At 46.6% G+C, this 24819-nt stretch overlaps 1 protein-coding gene across 3 annotated transcripts; it reads left to right on the top strand.

The window, feature by feature from the left end:
• Positions 1 to 215: 215 nt before the first annotated feature.
• NASP (nuclear autoantigenic sperm protein) lies at positions 216 to 18298 on the top strand. Of its 3 annotated transcripts, XM_077450774.1 has the most exons (15): positions 221 to 417; positions 5656 to 5703; positions 5810 to 5923; positions 7657 to 7737; positions 8407 to 8519; positions 9941 to 10855; positions 11171 to 11226; positions 12135 to 12211; positions 12378 to 12451; positions 12537 to 12725; positions 13860 to 14029; positions 15145 to 15246; positions 15323 to 15400; positions 17923 to 18060; positions 18143 to 18298. In XM_077450774.1, exons 1-15 carry the CDS (start codon positions 377 to 379, stop codon positions 18191 to 18193), a joined length of 2247 nt encoding a protein of 748 aa, XP_077306900.1. In that variant the 5' UTR covers positions 221 to 376; the 3' UTR covers positions 18194 to 18298. The 3 variants fall into 3 exon arrangements, with proteins under 3 accessions (XP_077306902.1, XP_077306901.1, XP_077306900.1); XM_077450776.1 differs by lacking the exon at positions 12537 to 12725 and having other exon boundaries at positions 216 to 417; XM_077450775.1 differs by lacking the exon at positions 7657 to 7737 and having other exon boundaries at positions 219 to 417.
• Positions 18299 to 24819: the final 6521 nt, after the last annotated feature.

The following is a 24819-nucleotide window of genomic DNA, read 5'->3' on the forward strand; positions in this document are numbered from 1 at the left end:
GTTGTGATGTGACATGACAGGTCCTCTTTGTATTGGGGGAGGGGAGCTCCATAGAAAACAATGGAGTTGTGGACGGCGCACGTGTCGCCCCGCATTCCCCTCTCTGACTTGTATAGAATGAATGGGGGAGGGGCGGGTTCACTTTAAGGGGGCGGCGCCTCCTGTCACGTGGTCAGGCCCCCCCGCCCCGGGAACCACGTGACCCGCAGACAATAGCGCGGAGAGCGCGGGAAACCGAGCGGAGGTCAGAGGTGATCGGAAGCTGGGGGGCGTGGTGAGATCAGAGGCGGGTATAAGAGGGAGATCCCGGCGCGGGGGATACAAGCTGCCATCTTCTCTCCTCACTCAGCACCGATCACACACACCGCGACTCACCATGGCAGAGGAACCCGTGCCGCTCACCGCCCAGCCCGACAAGTAAGTGTGTTCCCGGGGTCCTCCGGACTCCTCTCCTCGGGGGGTGTGCGGGGCTCCTCCCGGGGGGTCTCCGGCCTCTCTCACCGCTTCCCGCCGCAGTCCGGGGAGGGGGCGGAGCGCTGGGCTCTCCTGGTAACAGGGGGGACATCGCGGTTCTCTATTGGCTGCTGCGCACAGGCCCGCCGGCAGCTCGGCCTCTGATTGGCCGCGGCGGGAGCAGCGCGTGGCGCTTTGTGTGAGGAGGTGACAGGAGGGGATTGGCGCCAATTTACCTCAGACCCCAAAACATGAGGGGGGAGGGGGCAACACAGCGACCCCCTCATCACCCCCACCCGGGGTACTGACTGAGAATGTGACTCCCCTTCCCCCAACCATCCACCCCCATATACTGACCTCCAATAGGCCGCAGAGGGGACCCTCCCCCTACACTGGGCCTCGGTGTGTAGTGACCCCCCAATACTACACTAGGACCCCCAATACAACCCCCCCATGGTGACCCCAATAATAAAGGAGCAGCTGTGGGGGGAGGGGTACACTGAAGACACTGTATTTGGGGGTCACTGTACAGCTCCTCTGGTGTCTGTGGATCCCCCAACTGTCATACTGGTGTGAGGAGACCCCCCATTACCATGGTATTGTCTCCACTATGGTAAGAGGGGGTCTACTGGAGACCTCAAATGGCCATTCCAGTGTATGGAGACCCCAATAATATAGGAGCAGCTGTGGGGATATGCTACATTGAAGATGAAGTATTTGGGGGTCACCATACAATTCTGGTGTAGTGGGACCCCCTAAATACCATACCAGTGTAAGGAAACCCCCTGATACCACGGTGTTGTCCACACTATGGTATTAGGGGGTCCACTGGAGACCCCCTGCATGGCCCCTCCAGTGTAGGGGCACCCCCAATTGCCATACTGGCATCTCCAGACCCCCACATGGCTATTCCAGGGCCTCTGGGGTAAGGAGACCCCCCTAATTTGCCATACTGGCCCCTCCAGTGTGGGGCCCCCAATAATATAGGAGCAGTTCTGGGGGAGGGGGGTATATTGAAGACAGTATTTGGGGGGTCACCATACACTTTTGGTGTATGGGGACCCCTAAATACCATACCAGTGTATGGTGACCTCTATTACCGTAGTGTTGTCTCCACTATGGTAATATGGGGTCCACTGGAGACCCCTGCATGGCCAGTCTAGTGCCTCTGGTGTAAGGAGACCCCCAATTTGCCCCACTGACACCTCCCAGTGTAGAGAGACCCCCAATTGCCATAGTGGCACCTCAAGTCCCCCCCCCCCCCACATAGCCGTACTACTGCCTTTAGTGTAAGACCCCCATTACCAGTGTTGTCCCCAATGGAGGTGGACCACCCCTGGTTTACTATAACCGCATTTTACTTGTACCTCTAGTGTAGGGGGACCCCAATTGCCATACCAGTTTCTCCAGGATGGGGGGACCCCCATGGTGTACTAACAATAGCATTGTACTCATACCTCAGTGTAGTGTGACACCCCCTAATACCATACCGGTGTCTCCAGTGTACCGGTACCTCATGTCCCCCCACATGGCCATTCTAGTGTAAGGAGACCCCCCAACTACCAGTGTTGTCCCCAATGTAGGTGGACCCCTATGGCTTGCTATAATTGCATTGTACTTGTACCTCTAGTGTAAGGGGGGCCCCATGGCCATACCAGTGTAGGGTGACCCCCCTCAATACCATACCAGTGTATTGTGGGTGGGGGCCCCATGGTGTACTCGTGTCTCCAGTGTAGGGTGACTGATGTATCCAGGGTGGGGGACCCCCATTGCTATACTTGTGTATCGGGGGGGGCCATGGTGTATTATGACAGTAGCATTGTACTCGTAGCGCCCCTCCCCCCCCCTTAGCTATGTCACATGACAGATGGTGTCCTGTGCGGCTCCAGAAGTCCCCTTTTGTGATTGATGTGATCACTGAATAAAGCTTTGTCTCTGTCAATCGCTGAATAAAGCTTTGTCTGTGGTCAGTCCATTCTTGGGGCCCTTCACCCGTATAACAGAACACCTAGAACTCGTCAGCTCAGACCTTCCCCCATCCCTCTTCCTGAGTCTTCAGCTGTGGTAATTGCACAGCTACTAAATGACCCCACAGAAGGAAAATCTGCCCCGGCTTCATCTTTCTCCCTGGTTTGCGTACACAATGCCCCGTCTTCTGAGCATTATAAAAAATGTTGACTGAAGCGCCCCTCTGGGGGTGAACAGGGGGCTTGCCTTCTCACCAGCAGAGAACACACAATGCCATGGACCACCAGCTGTATGGTGTACAGAGCCCACATTCTACCTGAATGCCCCCCTGGGTGGCAGGCTTTTGTACTGTTGCACTACGTGCGCAGGTGTGGGCTCTTATTTCTCTAATTGTGGTGTGACATCACATGTGGCTCTGCCCACCTAAAACTGGGCACACAAGAAGGTAAAGAAGAAATCTCAGCCACCATACAAGCCCAACATGTAAGTGATGGCGGCCTGACTCCACCCAGGCCACACCCCAACAGGTTTCACCCCCAGCTATGGGTTTTAAGTTGTGGGAAACGCGTTGGGCTGTGGCCTGGATGGAGTTGGGTTGAGGCTGCCATTGTTGGGCTTGTATGGCGGCTGAGGCTTCTCCTCTGTGGATCTCATGAAGTCGGCTGGACCTGCACCCTCAATGGATCACACTGAATGGGGGGGGGCAATAGATGCTGCAGAGGAGACCCCAAAAGTTGGGTTAGGTTCACAGGAAACGAAGCTCACAATGGGGGCTCAGCTACCTGACAGGTTTGGTTCTGATCTTTCACCTGCTGGGGCAACTTTACAAAGTACCCCCTTGCACAGCCTGTCCGCTGTGCATTCTGCGGGCCCCCTCTCCTGATTGAGGGGCCCCAGCTCAGGAGACCTGGTTTTTCTAGGGGGGGGGGGGGGGGTTGGTGTTGATCTTGTGACTTTAGTGGTATGTATGGGGGTTTTTTCCCCTCGGTTTCCTCCTATCCCTTCGGGGCCAGGCGGACATTCCGGTTTTGTGAGATCAAAGCTGCAGTAACCAGGTACAGCCCCAAAGGACATTCCACTTCATGCAGATTACATCTCTTGTGTTTAGTGAGGACAGGCGACTCGGCCTCCCCAGTGCTACATTATGTCTAAAGGAAGAAAATTGTACAATGTATGGTCAGCCTCAACCAGGAGCCCCTCTATACTCTGCATCTGAAGCCTTCCACTATTACCTTCCATGGCTGTGCTACTCGGGTTGGCTTTTGTCGGCAGCAGGGCTGCTGTTAATTGCAGCCATTGAGCCAAACCACAGCTCCATCTGAATGGGCACAGCAGTGGCTCTGCTCAGGTGCCCTCTTAGCAAGTTGTTTGCTGTGGGGGCACCTGGCAGGAGGGAGGGGCATGGAGTGCAAGCAAGGGACCCCAGAAGAGGATCCAACCTGCACAGAACAGGTAAGTATAACATGTGGTGGGTTATTTGCAAAATAACTTTGCATGGAAGGGTTAATCATTACACTACATAGTTGAAGGTACTTCTAGAGGAAATGGAGTAAGAAAATTGTAACATGTATGACCATCCTAAAAATCATGATTGTCATGGTAACCTGGAGGGGGGGGGGGGGGGTCAGTTGTGCAAAATTGATAAGCAAATCAGGTTGGCAACTGCAAGCTGGTTTTCTGGCAATTCAACTTGTACTTGGTGGTGTATCTGCAAAATGTTGCTTCCCAAACAAGCTGTGTTTTTACATGTAAACTTCTCTTTATAAAGTAGAGGCCCTGGGAATAAAATGGTGGGTGTTAATAGATTTGTCACATGGTATTTGTGCAACAGATTTTCAAACTTTGTGTTTTTTATTTATTTTTTTATTTTTTTTGCCTTTTTAATCGGACAATGATACCCAGCTTTTGGTTAAATGTAAGATTTGCAGATTCAATGGATTTCAAAATTTTCAAGCTTTAAACTGCTTGAGTCCAAGAAACCGGGAGCTACAGTAGTACATTGTGAAGTGGTTGTGAACCCCCTACAGGTGAGCCTAGATTAAGGCTTGCCTGTAGGTAGGTGCTTCAAATATGTCCTAACCCTGAGAAGATATTTGCAAATCGCCTTACGGTGATTTTTTCTGCACATGCGTTCGAGTTGGAAAGGGAACGCTGTGCCTTTTTCTAGCGCAGGTCATGCTAGGATTGGTGCCTCACAAGATTGGTGTCACATGGCACTGGCCAGTCACAGAGCTGGCATTCGTGGCCCAGGAAGAGGGGTGAGGAATGGACGCTCGCTGCTAGAGAGGAAGACGGGGATATTGCTGGCTACTCCTGCGGGTGTCGCTTAATCGGCTGTATGCAATTCATACTAGCCCATTATGCTCTACTTTTGCAGGAAAACAAAGGGGAAGTAAAAACCGATCATTTTAACTTCCTCTTTAAATTATCCGTAGGTAACACTTTAAAAGCTTTTACATGTTCCCAGTTTAGAGTTTCAGGGGTGGTCTGGTGGTAGAGGAGTTCTCCATCTGTTTGCGGTGATGCCTCACATGTGGGGCTAACGCATGCACTCGCCTTTGTGAATCCAGATTGGCGGTGGGGAATTTGTGGGCGCTTTAAAATGTCATCTTTACACTCTACTTTTAACCTGACCACTTTTATTGCTATCACAAGGTATGAACAACATCTGTGACAGCATGGGCCATGACAGGTCCTCATTATGGAGAGGTCTATAAGACCCCCCCAAATCTCTCCTCTGACCTCCAAAGCGGCAGATAAAACCAAGATCATTTTTAGCTGCTTCACAAGCTGGCATTACTTTGTGTACAAATCAGAAGTGATGAAATCCACATTTCTGACATCACAGTGGGAGGAATAACATTGGCTCTTGTGTTCTGGGGAAGCTGGTACTGCTGGTTGCATCCTTGTCAAGCTACTGGGTCAGATGGGGGTGACACCCTTCTGCCACACTAATCAAATGGCTGTAAAGCCACTAGGATTACTTTTACTTTGTGTAATTGTCAGCTCTAAAAATACAGTTAATGTTTGTTGCCTCAACTATAATCTGCTATAACCGCTTCAATACCAGCACATGTATGTACATAAGGTGGTATTGAAGCACTTAAAGCCGAGTAAAATGCTGAGTTCATAGCTGTATAGATTTGTAGTAGTATACCAGTGTTCAGCAGCCATTGGCTTGTTGTAGAGAATTGCTTGAAGGGTCCTAATTGTTACAATCTTCTTTCTCTTCAGAATGGAGGAAACTGAAGCACCCTCAACATCTACTGAGCAAGTTGAAGGGTAAGTATTTTACCACTGCTGTATAGGAACTCCCACTGATGATACCCCTGTATAGAAACCCTCCTACAACTGTACAGAAATGCGTATAAACCTTTTGTTTTTTCAGGGGTGAAGATGTAGATACTGAAGCCAAGAAACTGATGGGAGCCGGTAGAAGACACATGGTCATGAAGGACATCCGTTCTGCGGTGAATGCATTTCAAGAGGCCAGCAGCCTGCTGTAAGAATACTCACATTACTCATTCAATCACAAATGTGTAATCGTACTATGAACTAACAAGTGTTTAATGCTAAGGGGGTAGAAGAGCATCAAATGTGCACAGGAGACACAGCCTGGACTAGTTCTGTGGTGTGTGAGGAACTGGGCTGCAAATGACCCTTCTAATTTTCATTGGAGCTCTCATGCCAGTTGAGTACCTTCTCTCCTTGTGCACAGTATGGGCTTTGTGTATACAGACCCCCCTTCTAACTCTAGAGAACACTGCCATGTGAGGGCTTCTTTGGAAGTCTAAGGAAGGTCAGACTGGTCACCATGAACTTTCATAAGGGGGTACACCCTTCAAAGGCAGGTTGGGGTGAGGCTAGGTGTGTGTATATACAAGCTGGGGGGGGGGGGGTTGAATTGGATCTTCATGAGGCCAAGAGGAGGCTCATTGAGAAATTCTCATCTCTATCCCTTGTGATTGCCCCCCCCTTTAAAAAAAAAATTAAAAAAAAATGCACCAATTTCTCAGGATCAAAAGCGCCCATTAACTACCTACAAGTTGAAGGTAATTTAAGCTAATGCAACAGCCTTTAAAGTCATGAAAAGGGGCAACCTTGGCCCTCCAGCTGTGGTGAAACTGCAAATCCCGTCATGCCTGTGATTGTGGTCTTGCAATGTCTCATGGGACTTGTCATTTCAAAACAGCTGGAGGACAAAGATTGTCTACCCCGTGGCTTAGATCATGTCTCAGGGACATGCTACACTTCACACAAGGAGGGGGTTTTTGGAGATATTCGGTTATTTTAAGCTTTTCCAATTTTCTGCAAAATCTGGTGCAGCTGTGCATAGAAACAATTGGCTTTTTAACTTCAGTTTATTTTGAACTTTACATAGTAACTGGCTGGCTCCCTTGCACTGCTGCACCAGATTTTGCACTTGGTTTTAGTCAATCATCCCCATTGTCTTGCCCCAAATTGCTGGTGAGACAGTTAAATCACTTTGGCAATTGTGCTATTTGATCTTAAAGTGGTTGTAAACCCTTACAAACCACTTTGACCTACAGGTAAGCCTAGATTAAGGCTTACCTGTAGGTCCAAGAAATATCTCCCAAACCTATACGGTTTAGGAGATATTTGCCCGAAGACAGGCACCACTATCTACAGCGCATGCGCCGTAGAAAGCGGCACCCAGGGCATCATCGACAGCAATGCCGCGAGTCCCTGCTCTCATGCGCGAGTGACGTCATTGCTGCTCCGGCAAATCAGTGCCGGAGCAGCGAGACCCACCAAGAAGATGGACGCTCGGAACTACAGGGGACAGCGTTGACTTCGCTGGCTCCTATGTCAGGTAAGTGACACATAATGTAGTCCATTATGCTTTGCCTTTACAGGGAATGAAAGATGAAGTAAACTCATCAGGGTTTACTTCCTCTAAGTTCCCCAGTACTACACTCCCAGCCCTGAGGTAAGTGCACTGCAGTATACAAGCGCCACTCCTTTCAGGCCAGTGCTCACAAATCTTAATCTACTCACCGAGTGCTGGCGCCTCGTGTCCTGGCAAAGCTTCTTATTTATAGAGCAGTGCCCATAGTACTAGGGGGCACCCTTTGTCTGTCAAAGGATGGCCCAGGTGTGTAGTTGGGGGGGGGGGGGGGGGGGGTTCTGATCAGTTTTGCATTGTTCTATTTTAGATGTATAGAAGTTTGAAATGTGCATATTGTATATCCAACACAATCTTTTTGTTCTCAGAGGGAAGAAATATGGTGAGACAGCAGACCAGTGTGCAGATGCCTTTTTCTCCTATGGCATGGCTCTCCTGGAGCTGGCACGGTAAGCACACACTATATTGGCCTTGCTAGATTGAAATAAACTTTACAAAACCTAATGCTGAACTCTGGGATAAACAGATTGTCTAAATACAAGTATTGCATGATGGTCTTAAACAAGACCAGTCACTGTTCTCCCCTTGTGTGGGGTGACTGGCTTTGCCTTGTAGCGCACCCCCCCCCCCCCCCCCATATAGTGTTCTGTGGACCTTCTGGGTCACTTTTGCAAAGGCTAGAAATCGGGGGTAGGTAACTTCGGCCCTCCAGCTGTGGTCTCAGTCCCATGAGACCTTACAAGACCCTGCCATTCACGGGTATGATGGGATTTGTAGTTTTCCACAGCCGGAGGGCCAAGTTTGCCTACCCCTGTGCTAGGTGCACCATGGTGATGTCACTGCAGCCTGTATATAGCTACACCTTTTTTTTTTTTTTTTTTTCCATCTGGTGGGGAAATGTCCATCCAGTTCCACCAGGTAAACAAATGCACAATCCTATACCCACAGCTGGGATTTTCATATGCTGTAACCTGGGTGTGTGGAGGCGTTCAGTCTATTTATCCTTTTTGTGGTGGTCCTGGAACACATGTAAATCACTTTATGCCCAGAGTTCAGCTAAAATGTGTCTTCTGCCCTGTGACTGTTCTATAATTGGGATTGTACACCTGTCTGTACAGAATGGAGGACGGTGTCCTGGGAAATGCCTTGGAAGGGATCCCTGAGGGTGAAGAGGGAGACGCTGAGGAGAAGGATGATGACCCCAATATTCCCAGTGCTGCTAATCTAGATGGTAAGATTCTCTCTTCAGCTTCCTTTAGTCGTATTGGTGAGCGGATCACTGCAGGTTGAATTGTGCTGCCAAAAAGTTGTCCAATATTCAGTCTTCATGAGAACATGGGAGTGTTAACCAAACTCCACACGACATGTGCTGTGCTGGGCCTGTCAGTCAGTCTTACAATGAACTGCAACACTGGACTACCAGAACATGCCATGGACTACAGATCTGCCCCTTCCCTGAGCCGCTGACACTATTGTCACTACATAAGTGTAGACTGGCTTGTCTAAAACTTCCAGTCATTCTGTGTATGGGGGGGGGGGGTGCATATGAAGTTGGAGTATGGTGGCTAGGGGGTCAGGCAGCCTGCCTGGCATTTAATGAAAAACAAGCTGAGGTTTTGTTTTATACTTCTTGCCTCTACAATTGAGTTAACAAGAGAATTAAAAACCTGCAAGTGATCAAAGGGAAGGTCTTTTCAAACTTGGTTAACTTTTGGCAATCAAGATTAATAAAAAAAAAAAAAATCCCCCTCCGGGCAAAGGTGATACAATGTTCCAAGACCAACAATATACAGTATTTAAAGCAGAGCTTCACACCAAAAATAATATTCAAAGCAACCTCCCCTTCTCCATGCTTTATTATGAGAAATCACTCTGCCACAGCCAGGAATTCTAGGGGGTGGTTTTGCAATCTTGAGTAAGGGCAGATTCATGTAGCATTTGCTTCCTGGAATCAATCTGCCTTTGGCTCAGGCAGGAGAGCATGCTTGGTTGAGACCCCCCCCCCCCTTCTGGGATGTATAACATTTGCCTAGGTGAGAAACCAGGAAGAAATTTTAAACAGGTAAATCTAACCTAGCTACTAATGCTAGCAGCATGAGAATTAAAAACCTGTGTCGGAGTGTAGTTCCAATTTTTACCTATAATGGAATATGAGATCTTACCACAAGAAGTTTTGCAATGGTTAGAATTGGCTCCCATGGTCAACTAGTCCACATTTTTGGCTCTTTAAAGCCATATACAGAGGCTAAACCTTTTTTCTGCAGACATGTCATTGCATAATCTTAATCGCCCCACTTGAGGTGAATGCAGTTTTCATAACTGAGCTCCTTCATGCCACTTTGCTGTAAATTCTACAACATCTTAACTGAACTAATGCCCAAACCTGGACTGCATAGTCCAATTAGTAGTGTAAATGCTGAGTGCAAGGCCCTTGGTGTCTGGGCACTAAATCTACCCCCTCCCTTATGTAGCTTGCTTTCCATTGGTATTGCAGACATTAATCTATCGGCATGTCCTCCACTGACTTGATGTACTCTTGGCTTGTATAGTGCATGGTTTTCTTTAGCCCCATACATGTAAGTAAATGTAATGCTTTACAAATGGTCCCATTCCCATCAGTAAAAGCGAGGGCTTTCTCTCCACAACTTTTAGAGAAAGAAAGGGAGCAGTTAAGAGAGCAGGTCTATGATGCCATGGCTGAGCCGGAGAAATCCAATGCAGAAGAGGCCAAGACTGATGGAAAGACAGAGAATGGTGATGTGGACATGGAAGAGGTTGACAAGCCATCTGAAGAGAAAAGCACTGAAGAGAAAACTAAGGAAGAAACTCCTACCGTGTCCACCTCTGAGAAGGGGGATGAAGGTGAGAAGAGCGCTGCTAAAGGTGTCTCTGAAGAGAAGAGTGCCAAGGATGAAGAGGAGAGCATGGAAGAATCTAAGGGTGAGGAGAAGAGCACTGAGGAATCAAAGGGCAAAGAAGAATCAAAAGAGAGCACAGAGGAATCAAAGGGCACAGAGGAATCCAAAGGTGCAGAGGAATCAAAAGAGAAAAACACTGAGGAATCAAAAGTAGAAAAGGGCAAAGAGGAATCCAAGGGTGCCGAGGCATCAAAAGAGAAGGTTGCAGAGGAATCAAAGGTAGAGAAGAGCACAGAGGAAGCCAAAGGTGGGGAGGAATCAAAGGTAGAGAAGGGCAAGGAGGAATCCAAGGGTACAGAGGAATCAAAAGAGGATAAGGAGGAATCCAAGGGTGCAGAGGCATCAAAAGAGGGCAAGGAGGAATCCAAGGGTGCAGAGGCATCAAAGGTAGAGAAGAGCACTGAGGAATCCAAGGGAGAAGAGACCGAAGCCACAGAGAAGATGGAGTCCTCTGAACCCCCAGCTCCTGAAGCTGACTCTTCTAAAACACCCTCTGACCCTGAACCCCCATCACAGAAGTCTGAAGAATCTAAACCCCCTGCTGAAGAAACGGAGGCTGCCAAACCCCCAGCTGAGGAGAAGGCTTCAAAAGAACAGCCTGAGAAGGAGACTGAAGATGAGGAAGCTGAGCCAATGGAGGGTGAAGAAGGTAACTGAGGGGATGTGACGTTTCTGGGTGTCAGAGGTGAAGATGGCCTTTTGTGTTTACCTGTCTTCCTAATGCCTGCAGAACCCTAAGTTACAGGCATGGCTAATAGAAAACTGATGTCAGCCGATGGTCTGGAGAGTTCCTGCACCTGAGTCTGAAGTCAGAGGTCTGATCACTACTTCATCCAGTCTGTGGTGTTGGTGGCACAGTGGCTGCTCTGCTACACATAGCCTAGTCTGACACTGCATGTGCATTACACTGAAGTCTCCATCCACTTCATAGCAGTTTGTATCTAAACTGGTCTTTGCTTTCTAGAGGGAGAAGGTGCTGACTCTGAAGAAGGGGAGGAGAATGAAGGAACGGAAGAGAAGGTAACATTGGATATCTTGCATAGAACTTGACCTGCTGTACACTCATAGTCCCTGTTTTGATGCTTACAATCAATGGTATTTTATTTGCATACATACTAGAGCAAATATGCTGGTAGGTATTGTATGCACCCACTCGTACTAGAACAAATATACCTACCAGCATATCTTGTATGCATCGTATGAAATCTGAGCACATGAAAAACACAAGTTCTTCCATGACAAATTGTACATCATTCATAGAGACCAAATATATTGGCTCTAGAGGGGTAAAATAAAAAAAATCTCCCCTCCCCAACACTTTATTTTCCAAGTAATGAATCCTGGTTTAGGTAAAAACTACCCTGTCCTGGAGGGGGTTGAAACAAGTGTTTGGCATATTGAATGCCAGGTCTCCAATTTCCCTGGAGTTAATTTGGGATGTAAAATATTTAGGTAAACCCAGTGTGGAAGGAATGAGAAGTTAGTTCATTACTGTACAGGGGTATAGCTGGCTTTTCATCCATTTGTAGTAATGAGGATGTCAGGTCTAACTAAACCTGGCATTATGCTGGTTCAAAGAATGGCAGCCAATGCTGCCCCGCTGAAGCTTCACAAGCCCTGATTACACTTGGCATAGTTCTGCTTTCAGTCATCTGTAGTTATGCTTCACAATGTGTGTCAAAACCTTGGCATGCTGGTCATCAATCACAACTGTCTGGATACCAAATTGCCAGTAATGCAGTATTAAAAGTGCAGGGTAACAATTACTCCAAGAGGGTGCTGCATATGTCCCGTCACTCGGGCATCACCTCTGCCCTGAGCAGAGTGACTGTCAGTTCCAACACTACTCTGCACCTCCAGCCTCTGACAGTCTTTATTACCATATTGCACATCATGCAAAGTTCTAACAAGACCCCCCTTCATTCTAGGAAAATGACGAGGAAGATGTTGACAATCTGCAACTAGCCTGGGAGATGCTGGACCTTTCCAAAGTTATATTCAAGAGGTAACTCATACCAGCAAACAATGATCATTAATGGTTTTCATTGGCTGTATTCTAGTTTGCTTCTATTGCATGTGACAAGTTTGGACAGCTCAGTCTGGACAAACAAGGATTACTTAAATCTGAAAATGTTGTTGCATTACTACAATCAAATGTATTGTTCTTTCAGGCAGCAGAACAAGGAATCCCAGCTAAAGGCTGCACAAGCTCATCTCAAGCTGGGAGAGGTCAGCATAGAATCAGGTGAGATTATTAAAACTTTCCACTTCTAGCTTTTATTTTTATCATTGGATATACATCTATTACACATTATTTCTTCCTGTAATAGAGAACTATGGCCAGGCAATAGAGGATTTCCTTGCATGTCTGAACATCCAGAAAGAGCACTTAGAAGAGCACGACAGACTCCTTGCTGAGACCCATTACCAGCTTGGCTTGGCCTACCAGTACAGCACCAAGCATGATAGTGCCATATCCCACTTCACCCAGTCCACTGAGGCCATAGAGAAGAGAGTGGGTGAGTACAGCAGTCTACACAGTGCTGCTAAGTTAACTTAACCCCCCCCATGTGACTGACAGCAAAAGAACTGACCAAATGTGACCCTGAGGTGCAGAATGGGAGGAGTTGTGAATCCAGTCCTTTGCCCTTTCTTAAAAGGCAAGCATTTCATGGAATTGATGTGCCCTTCTAGCCCAGAGGGAGTCTCCACATAGACCCCCCCCCCATGCTAGTTTCATTTCTACTTCCAGTCTCCAGCTTCCTCCTCAGTCCAGTACTAGTCTGTCATGTATCCCCCCCTCATTTCCTGTGAGCCCTGCCTAGGTTTATTACTTGCCCCTGGAGTGGAGGGTAATGTCACCAGTATCTTCTAACAATTGACCTATTGGAAATCCTGGTGTGCTGGTGACTTTACTCCTGACTGTTTACTGTTCTAGTCAGTGGTCACTTCAGCACTCAATTGACAATACAGCCATTTCTGCAGGAACGTGTGCCTTAATATTGGGGGGGCACATCACGGAGGCTGAGCTTGCAGTATCAGGACTGAGCATCACTTGCATATAACAGTCCTCTTCATTCCTGGAAGAATCTGCTTTGGGCCTTTCTAAACAAAGTCACTTAATGTCCACTGGGGCCCCCCCAACAGTAAAGAATGCATGTTGCCTGTGGTTAAGAATAGCTTTTGTTAATATGGCTCTCAGTATGATGCCCCACTGTCGGTGGAAGGAATAGTTCTTTGTTAGTGTGTATGGGGCTTTACTGACACCATCAGATTTTCTGCTGATTTTTGTCTTCAGATTTACCAAAACCATGTAGTGTGAGGGTCTGTCTGATTGCATACAAATTGAAACTCCTAAGGTTTGACCTCATATTATATGGTTTTGGTAAATCAGCAGAAAATCTGATAGTGTGTATGGGGCTTGAGAATGGTGCCCCAGGGGCCAGAAAAAGGCAAATGCGTCTGGCCCATGGGCTGCAGTTTGGACTGGTGAGCTGGAATACTGCAGGAAACGTGTAGAGGTTTAAAATGCCAAGGTGGGGGCTCAATTGTGCTGGATTATGCCTTAGATTCTGTGCCCCCCCCCCATTGGTATATTCACACAAAACCAATGCAGAGTTGTTGGTACTCAAACCTTCCATTCACTTCTACAGCTCTGCTCACAGAACAGTTGGAAAAAGCTGCAGGCGAATCCACTGAGGAACTTAAGAAGGAGATGGAGGAATTGAAGGGACTTCTTCCAGACATCAAGGAGAAGATTGAAGACTCCAAAGAAGCGCAGAAAACTGCAGATGCAACAGAAAAGGCACTTAAAGAGACTTTGGTTAGTAACTGCAGAGCTGATCAGTTTGTAGTATAGCAATTAGTGTAAGGCTAAACATTTCTAAAAGGAAAGAAAGTTGCTTTCGGCAGGCAGTGGTGTTACTGGTGTTCTCTGCCAGCATGCTAGGCTCTTGCTTGCCCCTTGGCAAGCTTGTGGGTCCAAGCCAGGCTGTAACAGGCAGCATCACTTGGTCCTGCTCCCTCGCTGGACTTTACTAGTAGTGGCCAATGGCTCCCACTGTTTGAAGCCTGTGTGGGGGGGGGGGGGGGGGAAGTTTTATTTTTAACTCTAATGCATATACTATAAGTTATACTTCCTTTTTTTTAGAACTTAAATGGCATAAACTGGCAGATCAAAGCCTGGCCTGATGCAGATAATGTTACTTGAATGGTGTGCAGACCTGTGGCCCCTCCATCATACTACACGCCCCCCATATCTGTCACAAAAGGGCATTTTGGTAGTTTAAAGGGGGGGGCAGATGACACATGTGATCATGTCCACCAATAAATAGCAGCTGCTGAATTTAAATAAACACAGGGTCCAGCAAAGCCAATCGTGGTGGCTACTGCCACCATTCTTGGTGAGAATTGGCCAAGTATAGTGGCTTCACTTCCTGGTTCCCTGCTGCACATCCTAATTGGTTCCTGCATCTCCTGGAACCCATGTGTGTTCCAGCAGTGTGAGGGGATGAGTCTATGCCTGGAAGTGGGTGCAAACAACTCTGACAGGTATCTGCACCCCCCCCCCCCCCCCCCCCCAAGGTGCCAAATGCCCTACAGGAGGGGGTAGGGTTGAAAAACAGCAGATGTTCAATTTTTGTGTGAACCTTTACTTTAAATGAGGTGGGTGTTGGTGGCTGAAAGATTAGTTTGAGAACACGTATTGTAAAATATCCATCACATGCAAACCTAGTATACATGGAAACGGTATTGATAGCATAACGGGCCCATTGTATGGTGAAAAGTGGATCTTCCATGGAAAAAACACGTTTACATTGTACCTATTTCTGTGATCAGTTTACAGCATTGTGGCACCAAGTGCAAAAATCTGCAGTCCTGTGATGTACATTTGTCTTCAAACTTGCTATTTTTTTTTTTTTTTTTTTCCTTTCTTAGATTGGAGGATCATCAGGCTTCTCCCAAGAGAATGGAAGCTCTTCATCTTCATCAGCACCAGCTGTATCCTCTGTATCTTCATCATCTGTCTCTGCAGCATCTGTAAGTTGCCAACGTGTTTTGTTGTTTGTAATGCTCTGACATGGACAAGCCACTGACTTTTTATTCTGACCCTCAGGCTCCAGCAGAGAAAAATGGGGACAGCACTGTGCCTACCAACTGCGTGTCTGACATATCCCATCTTGTGAGGAAGAAGGTAGGTTGGGATCCTCTATTGCAGGTTTGTCTTAGAATTCCAGCTAGCAAGCTAATGCAGTGCTGCCATGAGGTACAAGGCAAAAATGACCAGTGATGCATGGAGTTGGTCCCATGTCGCTGCTGTTCTTGTGGGTGCCAGTAGACCTGCATTGGGCTGTGTCACCCATGAAACCTCCATCTTCTGGGGAATCCGGTGTTGGCTTCTCACAGCTACGTCAACATTCAGTGAAATGGATAAGAACTACAAACTAGTTCTTGGTTATCTGCTGCTATTTCCAATTAAAAAGTATAAATGTGCAGCACATTAGAAGTAAACACTCTCTGAGATGCGTTCAGCTCGGGTACTTCTAACTTGTGATTTATTGGTGGGCGGTGTTGATCTTGTACAGAAAGATACGTCATTGCTATGTCAGTCTAATTGGTACATCTTATTGGTTAAAATACAAGAGAAATGAAGAAACTTGATGCTTCTGGTTCCCTTATCTCAAATGCATTCTAACGCATGGGATGTAGACGCCATCTTGAAGTGGAGGTCCACCCTAAAGCGGACCTTCCGCTCATTGGAACCCCCCCCTCCAGCGCCACAATTGGCACCTTTCAGGGGATGCAGGTACCTGTACAGTACAGGTATCTGCACCCGCTTCCGGCATAGATTCTGCAGAATCTACGCCCCTTTCCAAAAGTCCCCCCCCACTGCCTGCTGGGTAACACATGGATCCCAGAGACAGCGCATGCGCAGTAGGGAACCGGGAAATGAAGCTGAAAGGCTCCACTTCCTGATTCCCATACCCAAGATGGCGGCGGCAGCACCTGAGATCGGCTTCGGGTGCTGACATCGTGGGCGGGTAAGTGTCATTATTTTAAAAGTCGGCAGCTGCAGTATTTGTAGCTGCTGGCTTTAAAAAAAAAGGCGGACTCCCGCTTTAAACTCCGAACAGTCAATCTGTATACTACATAAGTAAGGAACATGTATACACATGATTATCATTATGTACACTAGATTCCTTAACATCAGGAACAATTAATGGAAGTTGGCCCTATCTGCACTGGACTATGCAGTGACAGGGGTCCCTCTTACTGGTCAGTTGGCATTGTGTCCTCAAACTGGGCCAATACCTGTGTATTGCATCCACCACAAGCTGAGCACAGGTTCTGCAGGCTTCATTGCTTGGTAAATGCAGCACTATTGATCTTGTGAGTGTTGTGTACATCCAGTTTGTAAATTGGTTTTAACCACTCCAGCCCCAGAAGGTTTTACTCCCCCCCCCCCCCCCCTTCTAAATGACCAGACCATTTGACCCTGTATCCAAATTGTTACACCCCCATGGCTTTCTTTTGTTATACAATCACCACTGCAGTTTGTGCTGTAAACAAAGACCAACCATTTTGGGTGGAGAGAATTTTACTTTATGCAACAAAACCAATAGAAGTGAAATATAACTTCTAAATTTTTAAGCCAATGTGTTCCGCTACACGTTTGGTTTAAAAAAATAAATAAAAAATCCCAATAAGTGTATTAGTGTAAAAGTCACTGCATCTACAGACTAACTCTGTGGCATTATTTACTAGTACGTTTTTTTTTTTTTTTTTTTTTTTTTTTTTGACTGCCACAGACAAATCTGACACCTCACTGTCACTTTTTTGGGGGTAACCTTGGTGGTCCGTAGTGGGAAGGGGTTAACACCAGGAGGTAATCGGTGTCCCTAGCTAGTGCTTTCTGACTAGGGAAAGACAGATCCATGTTTCCTCCTCTGGCAGAATGGTGGTTGGCGTTATTTACATGGGCAGATCCCTATTCTGCTTTGCTTTGAAAAATTATCGTGGATGGCCAGCTGACATCAGGTCCACCAGGCTCACTGACTGGATTCCTCACCGTCCAATCAGCACACTCTCATGCCTCCAGCAACGCACACTCACTGTCTATTGCACAAAGTGATGTACAAGTACATTTTGTGCAGTAGAGCTGACCTGTCGCAGTAAAAGTTGAGTGGTTAATGAGGTGACAACTTGGTCCTGCTAGTTGTACTCTCTGCTGTGGGTAATTTTAACAGTAACTTGTATACTTATGGGTTATGCAGCTTTGGGGGCTCCCTTATTGTGTTATTTTTTACATTTTAACAGTAAATGGTAATTCTCTGGGCTTAAATAAAATGTGACAACTATGCTGGTGGGACATCTTGATTGTGTGCAATGGAACCATTGCAAGACTTTCCGAAGTCCTGCTTTTGGGTCCTCCCTTTAGGTTTAAATGCCCATCTGAACCAGTAAACAAACCTGCACTAGAAACTATAGCTGGACATGACTTTAAGCCAGCAGGAAGGGGTTAATGCAAGTACTTATCAATGATTGTAGTGGGCATGTTTAATTTTTACTTGAGTTGACTATTACATGTAATAACTAGTGGGCCACAGGCTTGGCCTTCAAACTGATTTTTACTTTTCAATCTGGGAAGCATGACCTGTTAACTCTGGGAGGTGACTGTTTGTATAATGGCCTAAATATAACCTTTTGGACTTCCAGAGGAAACCTGAGGAGGAAAGTCCCCTGAAAGAGGCCAAGAAACCAAAGGCAGAGCCTGTAGAGAACGGAGCAAAGAATGGGTCAGGGAACGGGGATGCTGTGGTGCCCACGAATGAGGAAGTGGAAAAGGCAGAAGAGGTGAGCTGGGTGGGGCCTTTACATTTGGTGGTGCATTGCACAGATCTGTGCTAGTTACTAACTTCAATCTTTCCACCCGCAGGCAGAGAAGCAGACACCAATGGAGACCACACCAGTGGAGAGTACTGCATGATGCATATACCCTAAAGGGACTTTTTGTATATAAATTGTATTTTTTCCACTTTTGTTCAAAGCATCTTTTTGTAAAACAAAATAAAGGTTAAATAAAAAGGAAAAAGCTGCTCTTGGTAATTGTGATACTGAATGCCTATTGGATGCACGAGGGATTTGTGGGGTGTTCAGCCCTCAGTGATGACAGTTGAACTGGTCATGTGATGTTGCTCTATTGTAACTTGTAGTCTTCAAGGACACGGCAGACCTCTGAGGGGTTCTCATCAGAGTGCAGACCTGAGATTTTTGTCCCTGTTTGATAACAAAATGTTGCTCGCCTTTAAACAGCATTTTGGCTATGGCCTTAATTTTAAAGGGAAACTTCAGCCATAAGATTTGCATGCCAACTGCAATCTATCATACATCTGAGGTGGGGGGGTATCATCTCATACCCATAATAAAACCATGCTGCCACCTTCAGGTTATTGGATACTAAGATGAACTACTACAGCTAGGCAGCAAATGTCATGTGGCCGCATGCCAGTGGCTCATTTCCCTCTGGTTACCCCCCCCCCCCCCCCCCCCCCCCCCCCCCAGAAGGGGATTAGCCTTGAGGTGACAGGCTGCAGCCCCCATAAACAGGGGAGGCACCAAGGTAATAAGCTGCAGTGACTTTTTTTTGGCACATTTTCAGGAACGCACTAACATTGCTTCCTATGGGTGTAGTTCATATCTGTGCATTTTATGGAAAGGCCAGGGACTTGTTTAGGTTCCATAGACTTCAATGGCTGAAGCGTGTACAGAACACAAAATGCACATAAATGTGATTCATTAGGCAGTCTCTGGGTTTAACAGATGGCAGTTTACAGATATTGCTTATCAAAAAAAGGGCGGCACTCTCGCCTAGCGGTAAGAAGGGTCGCTGGTTCAAATCCCAACCACGACACTACCTGTCTGGAGTTTGCATGTTCTCCCTGTGCCTGTGGGTTTCCTTCGGGTACTCAGGTTTCCTCCCACAATCCAAAGACATGCAGGGAGGTTAATTGGCTTCTGTCCAAAAAGAAATTGGCCATAGTATATGAATGGGGACTTTGGATTGTGGGCTCCTTAAGGGCATGGACCGATGTGAGTGTGCAATGTACAGGGATAGGGACAATTGTAGACACTCATGTTGAACTTGATGGACTGGTGTCATTATTCAACCCAACGAACTATGAAAACAATATTGTGCGCTGGAATTGTACCTGGGCACTAAAGCAGGGGTGCCCAACCTCTTGAAGAGCGAGGGCGATTTAAGCAACTAGTCACAGGCCACAATGAGCAGGTGGATGATGGGTCCAAGTGCGCTCTGCATATGCGGAGCTGATGCAGCCCCCTCAACTCTATGGGCCCTCAGATCTGCCCAGATAGAAGGGATGGATTCCCCCCTTTTTTTTTTTTTTTTTTTTTTTTTTTAAATCGGATTGAAGGTATGTGGGTGTAAATGGCCACAAGTCCACTCGCATCTGTGGTTCCGTCGCAAATAGAACTCCATTCACCTCTAGTGAACCAATTGTGTCCTAAGCAGCCTAAGGCTGCTGACACGCTGTGGTTTGCGCACACGAAGGGTGGTGCAGCGCACCTGTGGCCTAGCTGTACTTTGCTGTAGAATTGTATTATATCCTGCAGGGGTGATGCACTTTCTGAAATGCACCAAATCTGCAGTTAATAGAATTCTATGGCTCAGTGCAGGTAACCTTCAGGTGTTCTGTGCTGCACCTGCGGATCAGTTTGAAAGCAGCCCATATACACTGTTAAAAGTTAAGTTTATTACTAAAATCAGTCTTCCATTTGGGTCAGCTCATGTGGCTCCACAACCACTTGCTTTCTCTACCGCCGGCTTCGTTCACAACATTCTTGCTTTGGGATGGTGAGTCGGCAACCCACAATCCCAGAGCAGGATGTTGCAGGCCACATCGGAGGGCTCCACAGGCCAAATGTGGCTCCTGGACAGCCTGCAAATTTTGCTCTGGTCCCTGTACAATGATTGCAGTCCCAGTAGGGTTCTGTTCAGGGCAGGGATCCCTAGCTGGGGAGTACTAGGCAAAGCCCATGTGCCCTTAATTGGGAGAATATTTGACGTGTAGGGGTTCTGCAGCAGAGAATAGTGAAGGGGTCCCTTTCTGGTACCCATTCCTCACCCTGCTCTAGCAACCGCATGCCCCCACATTGGGTAGGGATGGTTTCTGTGACTGTTATGCACATGGGGGGAGGGTGGTGTGTTGCTTCCCAAGCACTACAGAACAATGGCAGAGACAGTGGTGGCAGTATGGGGGGGGGGGGGGGGCCCTTCCTGTATACCTCCTATAGGAGGTATTATGCAGACATGGTACAGGAGATGGTTCGATGTCTCCTGTACCATGCTAGGTTAGTACAATAAAGGCAGACCACGTTGCTGTTCTTGTGATCTTATTTATACTATCTAAAGTGGTGAAATTTGAGTGGTCAGTGGGAGCTGATCTGCGGGAACCACGGTCTGTCTGCCAACACCTACCAATCAGGCACAGAACGGCAGTCTATATAAACAAGGCAGATCATCCTGTCTAGCGCAGGATCCTCCTAGTAGGGATACCAATGCGGGCACCTGGTCCCTAGTGCCCTCTGGTCTTTTACAATTGGAAGCATGTTTTTTTTTTTTTTTCCACCTTTTACAGGGAACATTTTATTTATACCTGTCATGGATGATTATATTCATAAGTTATTGGGGGGGAGAAGGTCCTCTGGTGCTGTCAGAGTAGAAATCTCACGATTCCTACAACTTCTACTTTGACAAGACTTTCTTGCTGTCCAGTCTCTGGCTTTTAGCCTTGGTCCTCAGTCCAATTAGATGGACTCTTATAGACTTTTTTGCATATATTGGGAGGGGGTATCAGATCCAGGGTATTAAAAAGGATTGCAGAAGTGTCAATGTGGGCGGCTTCTCCAAAATGTTCAGATTTTTTTTTACATATTGAGAGGGGGTTTGCATCAGAGCCCTCAAGCTTTACTTCCGGTCACTAGGCTTAGTAGTCCATGAGTCTTCCCTACAGCCCAGTGACCGGTTCAGACACCAATTAAATGTTGGTGTTGCGCATGCATGGTTGTACTGTTGCTAACACAAACCTGTCGCTCTATAGACATCATACACTGATGACCAGACAAAGACTTTGACATTTTCTTTTCTCCATGATGTAAAGTTTTGCTAAAACCTCCTCCCACACCAACTGAGCCGTTACATTGCCCTCACCAGTAGGGCACTGGGCACAATTTTTGTAACTGTATGAGGGGAGCATGGAAGATGACATGGTAAACAATGTCTATAGGGAGACGGACCACTCGTTCATGTCATAGAACCCAGGCAGAAACTGTAGTTCCAAGATGTTGCTTCCAAAATCTGCTGGGCTGTGGGCAATCCACTGCAGAGGGAACCTTTATCTGGGCATCAACACAACATCAAGTGACAAATTTGTGTCACATACCGTCCCCCATTGGGTAGTGTCCGCCCTGTATTGCCAGGTTCAACCCCCACCATCCAAGTGGACATAGAGTTAGAATAAAAAAATTGCCAAGCGAGGCCGTGCCCGAAGTGTGGCAAGCGGCCCTGTTACCGTATGTCCACTTGCATGGTGGGGCTCGAACCTTTACTCAGTGTGCAGACACCGTTCATCTTCGGAGACTTTCCGAGTCTCCTTTTCCTCCATGCTGCGCAGTACGGGGTAGACACTATCCAATGGGGGGGGGGGGGGGACAGTTATTTGCAGAACACCGGTGATGAGATGATCTCATATGAGATCACCACTCATTGGACACGTCGATCGAGTGCTAAATGGCCTCTGTGATTGGCTGTGTCCAGGGGACACAGGCAACACAGAACTTTTCCGATGCATGCCTGCGGCGCAGAGGGGAAGTAAACAGGAGGACGTCCAGAGACGTCCACCCGGCAGCGTCCGCACTGCAGTCTTTTGGCTATAGCGCGGGTGCGAAGTTTAACTGCATGGGACTTTTTATTTTTTCAGTTTTAAAGTGTAAGTAAACTCTGAGAATGAGTTTTTCTAATTTGCTCCTTTTTTATTGTTTTGGAAGTTTTCTTTGTTTATAAAAGTGCAAAAAAAAAAAAAAAAAATGATAAAATACATAAAAAATTATTTAGATGATAAGCGAATGAATGATCTTTATTTTGTAATGTCTGCATGTATCCAGCAGATGGCAGTGTCTTCCCATATTCTGGATTATGCTACCCATAATCATCAATTTATTACATAAACCAATGCTGTGCTAATAGTGCAAAAAAAAGAAGCTGCAATCACCACAATTGGCAAAGGTTGTGTGAGAATCGAAATAATAAACAAGTTCTGCTGTAATGTGAGACAACAATAATGTGTGACACACTCAGGTGTCAGAGTGCGATTGTGTGCCCAATAAAGTGCTGAATGCAGATCAATTTACACCACCCAATCAATAGAGGATGTAATCATAATCAATATGTAGCCTTCAAATAAGATATACAGTATCATATGGACTGTACACTATGGACTATACTCTAGGGACAGACGTCCGGTACAAGAGATGACAATGTGGAGGGAGGAGTTCTGAAAATCGTTTTACGTGAATTTCTACAATGAAATAAAGATTTGATTTTTACATTAAAAAAAAGACGCCCCCCCCCCCCCCCCCCCCCAATCCTCATCAGTAACATTATTTTCCAGGGTCTGTCCTATGAATTATATATTATTTATTTTTATTTTTTTTATATATAGACTTCTCAGTATTTGGTGAGAGAGTAATAAATGTGGATCTCCTTTAGATTGGACTTTAATTTACATTTTGATTCCATTTTTGTATAATCAGCGCTAAAATAAATATATTTTTTGTTTATTTTTATTGCTAAATATGCAACTGTTAGCTACATATATATATATAAAAAAATATACATATATTTTTTTACAGTAAATATACACCATTGCATATGGATATTCTGTGTTAGACACATTTTATTTTACAGTTTTCGTATTTTTTAGCAAATGAAAATAGTCGCTACTGCATATTCCATGTTATTCAACCTGCCGCCAGCAGGTGGAGCCCTGCGCAAGATCTCTTTGTAGCTGCTGAGCAAAAAACTGAAAATTTAATTCAAATACCGTAATTTTCCTTCCATGGCAGCACAGCTGGGTATAGGCTCCGCCCCCCTCCATGCCTCCAGGACTTAACTCATATAAATTTGAGCCCACCTACAGCCTCGGCGTTCTGTAACTAGTCCTACCAAGCTGGGTGGGATCTGTGCTGCCATGGAGCTCATCAGGAAAGGAAAATTATGTTAAAGCGGTAGTAAACCCGCTGAGGTTTTTTTTTTTTTTTTTTTTTTTTTTTTTCTGACCTGCAAGGGAAAAGGCATAATGAGCTAGTATGTACCGCATACTAGCTCATTATGAAATACTTACCTTAGAATGAGGACTCGACATCTGGCCCTATCCATGCCGAGGGAGCTGACAAGTTCCCTCGGCGTGTCTTCCGGGTATCGTGGCTCCGGCGCTGTGATATCGTCACTTGCATGCGCGTGGGAGATTTCTTTCCGGCAGGGTCTGGCGTCTGCCGGACTTTCAGCCTGAGAATCCCCTGTGCGCATGCGCCGCTGCAGTCAGTGGCGCATTGCGAGGGGAATATCTCCTAAACCGTACAGGTTTAGGAGATATTTTTTTTTATCTACAGATAAGCCTTAATATAGGCCTTATTATAAGCTTTCCTGTAGGTCAAAGTTGTAAAAAAGACTTTACTACCGCTTTAAGTATTTGAATGACATTTTTCGTTTTCCTGACGGCTCCAGGTCAGCACAGCTGGGAACTAACTAGCCAAAACAGGGGAGGGATAATGCTACACCAGGGGTCTCAAACTGGTGGCCCTCCATCTGTTGCAGAACTACAATTCCCATGAGGCATTGCAAGGCTGACGGCTAAAAGCATGATTCCTATAGGCAGAGGCATGATGGGACTTGTAGTTCCGCAACAGCTGGAGGGCCGCCAGTTTGAGACCCGTGTGCTACACACTCCTCAATTCTGACTAAAAACACAGAAGCCAGGGTGCCTCGGCCAAACTCAACTGTCATTAAGCCATGAATATGAATATTTTGGTGCCCACGTAGCTGCCTTGCAGATCATTTCAGACACTCGGCCTGCTGCCACACTCAAGGTCGAGACCCTTCTAGTGAAGGGTGCCGTGATTCTCCTGGCACGGCCAACCCTTTCAATTTGCAGGCCAAGGAGATGAGCTTTACCAACCGAGAGACAATAATCTTGCTGGAAGCCGTATAAACATGATGTGTTGGAATGACAAACAGACGCTCCGATCTCCTGATGGCAGAAGTCGCCTTGATTAAACATTTTAAAGCTTGGCCCACATCCGATGGGCTAATTTCTTGAGTATTCCCCAAAAGGAACGTCGGAGGACAACTCTTGTGTGATATGGACTATACATAATCTGAGCATTGGCATGAGTACCACCCTGTCTGGAAGTATGTGAGTATGGGTTCTTTAACCACTTTCAGACCAGACCATTTTGCTGGTCAAAGACCAGGCCACTTTTTGCGATTCGGCACTGTGTCGCTTTAACTGACAATTGCGCGGTAGTGCGACGTGG

The sequence above is a fragment of the Lithobates pipiens genome, unplaced genomic scaffold (genome assembly GCF_037356315.1).
Source record: "Lithobates pipiens isolate NorthernLeopardFrog02 unplaced genomic scaffold, aLitPip1_a1.2 Scaffold_23, whole genome shotgun sequence".
In the NCBI taxonomy this organism is placed as follows: Eukaryota; Metazoa; Chordata; class Amphibia; order Anura; family Ranidae; genus Lithobates; species Lithobates pipiens.